Source organism: Pundamilia nyererei, unplaced genomic scaffold, assembly GCF_000239375.1.
Source record: "Pundamilia nyererei isolate P.nyererei 1_Seehausen unplaced genomic scaffold, PunNye1.0 scaffold00011, whole genome shotgun sequence".
NCBI classification, from domain to species: Eukaryota; Metazoa; Chordata; class Actinopteri; order Cichliformes; family Cichlidae; genus Pundamilia; species Pundamilia nyererei.
Window position 1 is genome coordinate 5,228,539 of NW_005187412.1, and position 11,223 is coordinate 5,239,761.

General features: G+C 39.2%; 1 protein-coding gene across 1 annotated transcript in view; it reads right to left on the reverse strand.

Moving 5' to 3' along the window:
* The window catches only part of apba2b (amyloid beta (A4) precursor protein-binding, family A, member 2b), a 78,796-nt gene continuing 67,573 nt past the window's right edge, over positions 1 to 11,223 (reverse strand). Inside the window, exons 10-15 of the mRNA XM_013908477.1 lie at positions 8,768 to 8,953; positions 7,501 to 7,680; positions 3,862 to 4,074; positions 3,604 to 3,723; positions 3,314 to 3,454; positions 1 to 1,333 (exon numbers count right to left, since the gene is read on the reverse strand). Coding sequence (XP_013763931.1) covers positions 1,262 to 1,333; positions 3,314 to 3,454; positions 3,604 to 3,723; positions 3,862 to 4,074; positions 7,501 to 7,680; positions 8,768 to 8,953 — 912 coding nt within the window. The 3' untranslated portion in view covers positions 1 to 1,261. The remainder of the gene's footprint in view (positions 1,334 to 3,313; positions 3,455 to 3,603; positions 3,724 to 3,861; positions 4,075 to 7,500; positions 7,681 to 8,767; positions 8,954 to 11,223) is intronic.

The window sequence follows — 11,223 nt, forward strand, 5'->3', positions numbered from 1 at the left end:
CAGGTTTAGCTCATATTTTATTATCCTGTCACAATGACATGATTCTACTTTACGAGGCATGCACACAGATAATGTTCTTACGGTTAAAATTTACTACAATGCATTGGAAAGCCATTACTCCCCAGTAAGGCTTTTTTTTGTCTGTCACAGTGTGTGATTCACAGTTCTCTCTTTCCCTCTCAAGAATGAAGGGCAACATATAGCTGGGAGGACGTTTGCGGTGACTTAAACCTGTGAGGTTTTGGTTTTTTTTGTTATTTTATTTTTTAACATGAGCACAATACTAGACAAGTTTTTTATTTATGTACAGACATTCTAATACTGCGTATGGCAATGAGACAGCTCACACAACAAAGTTACATTCACAGTTCACTCAAAGTATGCATGAGTTTCAGTCAGAACACTAGAGATGAACACACAGCAGAGAAGCACACAAAAGAAACTTTTCATACCTGTGACTTGATATCCAAAGCATAACTGATGCATGTTAATATTATTTAAATGTGAGTGTTTGATTTAGAAAAGACTTGCCATTCAGAAGTTGAACTCGTGTATTGCCTTAAAATGTCGTAAAGTAAAAGGATATGGCGTTTCTCCCGTACACGCCTGCTCCAAGAATTGGCTTGAGTCACGTGTACGTTATTTTATTCACTTAGCACATCTAAACCCAACATTTCAGACACGTAACTCGTTCCCCTTTTGATGATATCCGGCATTAAGTTGTGTCTTTGCCATCATCATGGCCTCAGTTCGATGGCAAGATTCAGTAAATATTTACAATACAGCGCTGCCCCCCCGTCCGCACTCACAATATTAGCAAAATATGTATTTACATGGGAATAAATTAACAGAAATGAAAATGAAAATATACAAGAAAGTAGAGTAGAAGTATCATATTGCATTACATGAATATAAAAAAATAAACTGTGACGTATTCGTTCGGTAAGTCCACACAGACAGGACAAATAAATAGCAAACAGTATCCACGCACATCCACACACAAACACATACACTCTGTCTCTTCAGCTGGTCGAGTGGATTAGGCATCCAGTATCAATATAATGGCTGTTGCATGTTAAGCACAGACTAGAGAGATGATGAGGAGTTGGAGTCATCAGCCCAAAGACGAAGAAAAGAAAAAGAAGAGAGAATTGAAAGGACAGGGAGGAGTAATCCTCCACCCCGTAACCAGTCAGGTTTGTTTGTATGATAACCCACCGCAGCTGACTGCCTGTCCCGTGGGGCGGTTCTTGGCTGTTCTTTATATGTACATGGGGGTCTCCTGTCCCGTTAGAAGCCTGAACATGGCTGCCGGCATGGTCTTCATGTGAATCTGACGGAGAGAGAAAACACCAGGGGTTCTGTGAAATAGACCATCAGCTGAAACCTGAAGAATAAGACTGTTTTTTTCTTCTTGTAAATACAACATAAAATTCAAATGAAATCGATGGACAAAAATGTCATCAGGCAATAAGGACACAGTTAAAAAAGATATAGACAATTTAAAGGGTTCTCAACTGTATAAAAGTAATGATCTGAGCAGAATATTTTACTGTACTGTACTAACACAATTTATGGTCTCCCACATCGAAGTGCCTGAACACTAAGTAGTGAATAAGTGAACCGACACTTCCATCTACCGTGTATTTGAGTTGGGTATTTTTTTTAAGCAGTGTGACTTATTTGGCTCTGACAGTGATCTAGTTCTGCTCTTACACTTCACTCATTCAAGGTTACTCCGTGTTTACGATTTTTCCTACCAATGTAAGAATTACACCAACCGCACTGTTTGCTTACAATGCAGGATGTCTGTTAAAAGTATGCCATCTGTCAAAATTAACCCTGTAAAGCCTGAACCATGAAATAATTGTCAGCAAATTGTAAAGTTTTGAAACTGGACAGTTTATTGAACCTGCTGACAAATTCTGAAAGATAAATTAAATATAAATTAGCATATATTCATTTTCATTTGTATCATTTTTGCTATATACGGCATTTTTGTGCAATTTATCACTCACAGTTTGTTTATTCTGGTCAGAAAAACCACAGTGATGATGTAGAGGTCTAAAGGGTTAAAGACACATGGAAAAGCTATTTTCTTCACAGCAGATGTGCCAAACATAAAGCCCAGGTGCCAGAGTCAGCCTGGCAACAATTCCAATCTGACCCAGTGGATGGTGCTGGGAATGTGCATGACTTTTACCCATATTTTAAGAACCTTTCCTTCTGACAAAGACGTCCCGATGGCTTCACCAACCAATTAGGCAACAGATCAATAATTAAATGACAGAAAAGTTTGTAGTTTTTCACTACAAGTACATAGTAAAAAAAAGCAAATTTCTGGACAGTCAATGAGCCACCAGAACCTTTTCTCTAATTCAACAATTTCTTTTTCTTATAATTTAAACTCAAAGAGTCATGCTGACAGATTTCTTTCATTCTACAGCAGGATTTCTATATCATGCAGAAAAACAGAGACCTAATGTTAAATTCACACTTGATTTTGTTATATTAAGATATCTGAAGGATTAAATGTGTAATTAAACTACTTTAAACTGACAGAAAGGGGAATTTCACTAGTGTGACCCAGTTAAGATCAAGCATGTAGCCCATTATGTAATTTGAGTTGACATGCCTGCTTTAGAGCAGTAATTGTTGCGATTATGTACCAACAATCATTGCTGTGCATTATTTTTACAGATGATTCAATTTAGTGACCATGACAGCATAGATGGATGCAGGATGGTGAAACCAGTGTATAAAGGAGCGTTCACACAGGAAGACATTCATCACACATCACTTTGTAGCTGATAGTCGGTGGCTAGCAACCATTCCAGGCTCTGGCTGCCTCTGTAACCCCACTGTCATATGTCAATCAGCATACATTTGTTCTTATTGTTAGCTGCTTCAATACTTGGTCTCAAAGAGGGGAAGCATTTAAATCAGGATTCACCTACTTTGCACCATCAGCAGTTATTTCCTTTGATGGCCAATAACAGGTGACTCATGCCTATGAGAAAACAACCTTTTAAACATTTTAAACTGTACTGAATTTAATCCTGATGAGTTTATAGTCTTAACAACTTTATTTCATGTGATTTTTATGTGGTAAATTATGCTCCCATCTATAATAAACTAGATACAGCAGTACCCTGTAAGTGACTGTCAGTCTGATCCACTCCCAGCTCGTGATGTCTGGTTTCAGGCAACGAGTGTGTGAAGCCACAATAACGAATGCAAATGTTTGTGTCTGAAAACTATGGCTTTCTTTGTAGATGTTCTTTTGTGAAATGTTTGTGTGCATCAGTTTCACCTCGCCAACAGAGTTCGAGAGAGCCTGGACAATCTTCTCGTGTGCTGTGGCCACCACACTCTGACCATTGATCTCTATGATCCTGTGACCTACCCGGACCCCACCTCGCTCAGCAATGCCTCCTCGCATCAGACTGCATATCTGTAGGAAAGACAAACAACAACAACAAAGAAGAAAATTAGCTCATTATAAAGGTATTTTGTTCTACCCCCTGATCATTTAACTAATTAACTAATAATAACTAATAGTATCAGAGCCACCCACTTACAGCTCTATGAAATTATACATACAATGCCATTCTGAACACTGAAGCCCAGCTGATACTTTAGATCTGGTCTCTTAATGAGGACTGTAGTAACAGGAGGGCAGCTGACAATGTTCATTTTCACCTGGACCTGGTTCTTTAAGCCCTTTGACACAGAGAAGAACACACAAACATAAGAGGTTTTTTCACAGAAATTATGTAGTTGAATTTTGAAAATAACAAGTTAGGGTGTATTTCATGACTTCAGCTGCCTCTTCCATCCACTTCTTCAGTGTCTCAGTACCTTAATGATTCCCTGACAGGTGGCGAGCGGCAGCCCCACTAGGCTGGTGTTGTTGATGGACATGATTTGGTCTCCGATGCTGAGCTTGCCAGAGCGAGCTGCTGGGCCGCCGTTCATCATGTTGGCTAAAATAACTGTGGGCAGGATGGAGCCCCAGCCAGACTCCACAATCACCACACCCAGGATCTCCCCTTTACTCTTCTCCAGCTGCAGCTGTGGAGACAGAAGTAAGCAGGGGATGGAGTCTGTTTGTCATTTAAAAAAAACAAAACCTTAATGATGAACAGAAACTGTCCAACTGTATTTGAAAGCACATGACCCACAATGGTGGGGTTTTTAATATCCTTCATATATATTAATGTATACTTTATTTTATACTTACAACAGTGAGACTGTACAGTCTCTTAACATGGATTACGGATTACTGCTTATACAGAAATAGATTCAAATCTCTGGTCAGATTAGACCGCTACAGCTAATGTTGAAAATCAGTGAGGACTACTGGTCCAAGGTTTCTTACCTTAATGTCTGGATTAGTTCACATTAGGGCTGCCACGATTAGTCGACTACCAAAATCGTCGACGACAAATTTAATAGTCGACGCGTCGTTTAAAGCCTTGTAAGATCCTGAAAGACGTAAGTAGTAGGCTTTAAGAGTGTAATAACGGACTGAAACAGAAGATGGCAGCACTGCATGTACAAGGATGCCAGCTGCCGTTAAACCCCGAAGAAGAAGGAGCAGTGTCCGGTATCGTAGCTGCGGCCACATTTGAAGGCCGGTTACGTTGCAGCGACGCGACGAAGGCTTTCCAAATTCGAAGACTTCTGCAAATGCAGCCGACAAATACGTCCTACTTTCCCCAGATTTGAAGGATAGGTCGGGTGTATGGCCCAACCTATCCCAGAATTCATAGCACAGCTCAGCCCAATCCAGTTTCTAACAATGGCAGCAGCTACTTAGTTCTAATATTACTTTTATTTCTCTTTCTAGGTTAAAAAATAAACTTTTAACATATTTTCAGGTGAGAATGTAGCTGTGTACACTTCAAATATGTGTTCGGTTTATCAAGACACCACATATTTGTAAAAGTGAGGCGACATTTTCGGAGACGTCTGTTACCCACCAGCTCGATAGCTAGCCGGGGTTCAAGGCTCACTAGAGCCGGTGAGAACACCGGACTCCCGGCAAATTGTTTTCAAACCCACCGCCGTCTTTCGCTACTCAGGTTAAACATGATATTAAGTCACTTAGATAACTTAAAAATGTTATTGTTTGGCTTTTTTCAGTGTTTTATTTGTTCCTGAGTAAATCGGTTTGGCTGAGATTAAAGTTTTACACAGCTGAATTAATGTCAAACAGAAAACTGATTAAACAGAAGTGTGAAATGGTAGAATTTACTCCAATGTCCTGTCATAGTTTAGATAGCAAGGAACAGACGGCTGAGTTTATCAAACTCCACTGAGACAATCTCCAAAATTCATTAAAATTTAATAAACTATCATTTTGTCTTTATTTTTAGTTAGCACAGACCTTAAACACTTCAAGCTGTAAGCTAATGATAGTTATATAAGAGCAGATGCTGCTGGTGCAATAAGCTGTACGTCTTATGTCCAATGGATGATGATCTGATTAGTCGACTAATCACAAAAATAATCGGTGACTAGTCGACTATCAAAATAATCGTTTGTGGCAGCCCTAGTTCACATGACATTTTACTTTTCTATCTGCATATTTTATCTGCATGTTTTGTTTTGCTAACAGTGGAGATTAATAACAGCATTTGACATGATGGATGCTTGTGATGACCTCTCTACTACTTTGTGTCTCCCTTGTTTCCTTCATCTTTCTGTCTTTTTAAAAAAAATTTTTATAGGAGGTAAGTGTCTGGCCCCGCTTAGAACTTGTTTTTTAAAAGGGTTTAGTGCTAAACATGTCTCTTGCTTCACTCCAGCAGGCAGGGGTCATGGCTGGTTTGGGTTTTGTTTGCCTGTCATTTAACCTCCTAAGACCCGAACTCTTCCATGGCATGCATTTTTAATTTCTGTTTGCTATTTGGGATGATTGGGACCTGATGAATGTAAAAACAAAGAATTATGTGATTTTTTTTTTTTTTACCTGATTTTTGTTTCTGAGAAAAATGAGATCCACATATGAGGACATTCGCTTTAAATTCCGACAGAACAGCGGCAGTATGATGTCCTCGTAAGTGGATATCAGGCCCTTGTACAACAAAATTTAGTATTTTGGTCTAGACAACCCACATATGTGGACACCAGGTCCTAGGAGGTTAAGTTTCTTTCTTTCTTTCTTTCTTTCTTTCTTTCTTTCTTTCTTTCTTTCTTTCTTTCTCTTTCTTTCTTTCTTTCTTTCTTTCTTTCTGATACCTCTACACACACTCACCACATTGCAGACACTTTGTAGCCTAATTTAATTAAGGACATTGTGTTTTCTCCATTACTCAATTACTGTGTGGTCTTCCTATTTCCTCTGAGCCTTAATAACAATACTAAAAAATGCCAAAAGAAGTCCTGTCATTGCATTTGGAGTACATAATGGATTACATGCCTCCAGTAACACAATCCCCCTGATCTTTTTCTGTCTTTTTTTAATGCATCTGAGCCAACTGCTGAGAATTTCTTTAAATCTGGCAGATTTGCTCACTTGGACTCGACAGCGAACTGAACAGTGCTAAATGTTGAACACAATAAATCTTACACTAATTCTTCAAAACAAACTTATAGTAGGATAACATCATAAAGTGGTACATTTTAGATCCAAAGGGTCAAAGGCCAAGCCTGGACAGACATGGATATAAATGTGACTGGCCAGTGTATTCTTGAACTTCTTGATGTATTGACAAAGAACAGAATTGTCTTTAGCAAACAAGTCAGCACTGTTTGTACTGGTTGTCTCAAATAGCAATGTATGAAAAACACCTGCTTTGCAAGTACAAAAAAAAAGACTGAAAAGGTTTGGCTTGTTGGAAAGGTTGCTAGGAGGAACGACATTTTACAACCAAATTTACTTTGGTTGTAAAATGTATTTAAACAACAAAGAACTACCAATAATTTATCTGTATTGATTTATCGCATCCATGTTTGACTTTACAGACCTTTTCAGATTCAGCTTTTGCTCATCCTCCAGTACTGTCATAATGCCGGATACGTTTTCCTGTTTCAGACCAGCTGATACTACTCATCTACACACCAAGCCTCAAGACATGACTTTATTCTTCGAACAGTTAGTAAGGTGGGAAAACTTTACTACTTCAAGAAAGCCCAGGTTCCTCATTACTGTAAATTACTCATGTGCCCCTAATACAGCAGCTGTGTGATGGTGCCCCTGCAGCCTCTGTGCTCATAAACCAGTAAACGTTTCACAGTTTGTAATTCACCAAAAGCCTCCAGCAATGTTTTCAGGGCACGGCATTAGCTAAAGCAAAAATGCAACAGCGAAAATAAGCTAGATCTGACACTGTTGAAGTAGATTTTACTGTACCATCTGCCTCTTAATCTAATTAGCTAACAGCAACTATAGTAGTACATTTGTCTAATAGCCCTGCAGCGCCAGTGTGATTCGTCCCACATGCAAAGTCTTTCACTGTTTATTCCCAGTTCTTCCTTCTGAGGTATACCCACCTCTTTGCAGTTTTCAGAGTTGGAGAAGTGGATGAGGTCATCATTGTACATTTCCTGGGTGTTGATGATGTCACTGTACTCCTTCTGACTCAGGTCCTCGGGGTTAATGCCATTGGCTCTCAGGAACTCCTGGTAAGCTACGCTGAAAGCCTGGCCGATGGACTGAGCAATAAGCTGGGCCTGCAGACAGAAATGTCAGGCTGTAAACAAAAGCAAACCCAGCAGCATATAAATAACAACACAGGGAGCTAAGGGCATCAACCAGTAGTGGAATAAATATAAAGGTGTTTAAGTTTCTACTGACTTTCTCTGTCATAAGCGATATTTCGCCACTAAGAAAAAAGACACACTTTCCTGTTTCCTGCTCTCTCATTCAGGTGATATCGAGGTTAAGGAAGCCAACAGACAGCAATAATAAACCTTGTATACATTTGAATGATATAACCATACTTCCTCTGTTTAATTGAAATCTATACTTGCATATAAATCCCTCTTTGCAGACAGTAATGGCTCCAAGTCCCACCATGAACTAGTTATGTACAACAATAAAAAATAAAAAAGAAGAAGAAGAAAAGACAGGAATCACCACATACAGCCAGTGGAACCACAATAACACAAACTGTTTATAAGCTGATGGATGAGCGGCTGAATGGTTCCATTATAACTCTGGGCGGCCTTTAAAGCCTGGCAGCAAAATTAGATGAGGAGGCTGCAGATTGGAGCCCAGCCTTTATACTGACTGGCACAGAAAGTGAGTCGCTGGCTCCTCTGCGCAACATTGTTCATGTTGCCAGCTCCTGCTGAATCTGCTTCAATGAGGAAAGCAAATCAAAATCAAAAGTGCCCAGCCAATTTACATCATTTCACATCACTGGGCTGCCCTAAGTGATTACTGCAGGGTGCTCCAAAAAACGTTTCTAGAGCTTCTTTATATTAGCGACGGCATTTGAGATAATTTAACAACACTCAATTCAGGGGAAAAAACGCAAGAAAACTGTGCGTCGGAGTCAAACTGTGGAAGTTAAAAAGCAACGAGAAGTGGGAAGCTGAAATATTTTCTGACACTCACATAGCACTTGAAAGGCAATCGCAAGTGTCATCTTCACTATCTTTAGATGTTAAAGGATCTGCCAAATGAGAACTCTTACATAATGACAAAAAAATAACATCTGTCATCTGTGTACCCACTCTCTGGAGACGATTCTCCCATAAACACATAGAGGCACAGTGGGTTTGTCATTCGGAAAACTCTTTAAGAGCTGCTTACATCCTCAGACTCAAAGACGTGGCATATCATTTTGTACTGCTTCTTTGCCTCGGGCGCTCCGGGTGTAGTTTCAATGCAGTCCTGTGAGGCTGTGCGTGGCATCCGGCGTCTTGCCATCAGGACGACAATGTTCCCAATGTCGGCAATGTAGGATATAGTGCGGAGTGCGTTGTCCATCATCGTTTCCTGTTGGGATGTCAACCAAAATCACATGTTTTAATTATGCTCTGCATTCTCTTGTTCTGTTTCTGAGTTTATAAGCTAACATAGGCAAGGCTGTAATGATACATGTATGACAGCAATTTTTTTGTTTCTTTTTTGTCACTTTCTTGCTGCTGTTGGTTTAACACTACCTGCTCAGCATGAATGCCACTTTTGTTGTTGTACTGAGAGTTATCTACCTATCTATCTATCCTTTGCTATGGTTGTAATGACTGCATGCAGTAGCAGTATGAAAGCAGAAATGATTCTGAATTTGTGGGCTTTTCCTTTTTAATATTAATATCTAAAAAGACTGTTTGAAAAAGGAGGAACGTTGCCTCTGGGTCTGAAAAGTGAACTTGCATTTTTTCTAAAGGTCAGCAGGGGGCTCCTCTAGTTGCAGAAAGTTAGGTGTCTCTGGTTTGTTTCGCCTTTTGCTAATGACATTGCTGCCTTTAACTAACATTGGACAGATTATAAGTGATCCACTAAATGTCTAAGTCACGGTTTGATCATGTGTGTCAAAGCGTAGCTTTATTTATAAGGTATATTTTTCCTTATGAGCTGAATTTAGGCTGCAGATATTTTTTTTAATGCTTTTATACTCCTCAGACTTAAAAATAAGGGCCTTTTCTGAAAACTTGGGACATGCTGGGATGTATACTACTTATATGCCCGTGAAATTGTTGACATCAACTACGCAACAATTAATTTTTTTATCTTACAGAGCAGTTTGTCAGCACAGCAAAAAAAAAAGAAGTTTGTGCTGAAACGAGAAAGCAGAGAAGAGGGCACAGTGAGTATACTGCTAGGACTTTGGATTTAAGTGGTATTGTCAAAGACTTGCTGAGCGTAAAGCATTGTTACCACTATTATTGTTCCATGCTTATATACATTACAGTTGTCTTCATAATACTTTAGCAAAGTCAAACCTATTTCGGGCTTGTGGTAGACTAGTTGAAGACAGTTTAAGTTAGATAAATGAGTCTATAAATGTGACCGCTGACTGTGGCTGCTGTCCATGGTGCTGATCAAAACCTGGAATTACCTGATATTAGTGAGTATGGGTAAATATTAATTTGGTACTTACCCAGCCTGCCTGTATAGGAAAAGAATCCCCCCTTGGGGTCAATCACAGACTTGCTATGTCACACTCACAGTGTCAATATTTAATAGTCGATAATACTGTTTTCACTGCCATACTGACACAATGCCATCTATCCATCAAGCAATCTATTTTATTAACCACTCGTCTAATTCTGATTTGCAGAGGAGCTAGAGTCCATCCAGTCTCAACACAATGCCCACGCAATATGAAATTAATCCTCCCCAACTACTGTTTTTAAAACTAGTTGCACTAAACAACAAACCTAAAGAGAAAATACACAACCCATGTACAACGAATCCATGCAGGAACCCCACAAAAAGTGGAAAACGTCTTCGTATTCACACATTTTAACTGACAAAAAGCTTTACGGAAATGAGCTGTTTCCTACTAATGCATTTGAAAAGCAGTAACAGTTACTACTAATTATCCTGTTTCTGACAGCAGCTGGTTTCCTTTGATTATTATAATATTTTGAAAATTAAAGAACCACTGAGCAGCATATTTGTTTCCTCTCATTATCAAAACTGCAGCATTCATTTCGGGGTGAGAAGTGAGATGAAAGTATCGCTGACAGAGAACAAACATGCCTACTTTTGATTGAATTCAAGCCTGCTGTATAATCTGATTATAGCTCAATGACAACCCAGCAAACACTGAGTAGATTTTCATCTAAGAGCAATGAATAGGTGCACGAAAAACTAAGCATTCGTATTAATTAAAAAAAGATTGTTTGTTAAGACAGCCTAATAATTGTCTTGGGTTATAATGTATGAGGAAAAGCTGGACTCTAGACATGAACCTGTGGATTTCTTTGAGAGGAGCATGCATTTGTTCATTGACGTTTTAAGGTAAGATGTTAAATTTAATTTCAGTTACTTAATGTCATTAACTATGAGCTGACTTTTATTACATCAGCCTAATAAATGCTGTTGTTCCAGCCCACCTTTGGAGTTGTTCTTATTATGAATCAATGTCAGGAACCCCATGTAAGCTACATCGAGCTTTTATGTGTACAAAAAGGCTTTTATTTAAAATCTGGGACCAGTGGCAACCAGATGGAAAAATGAGAGGAAGATAGAGACCGCATTGCAGCACGTTATTTTCTGCCAGGCGGCTGCCCACACACACACACACACACACACACACA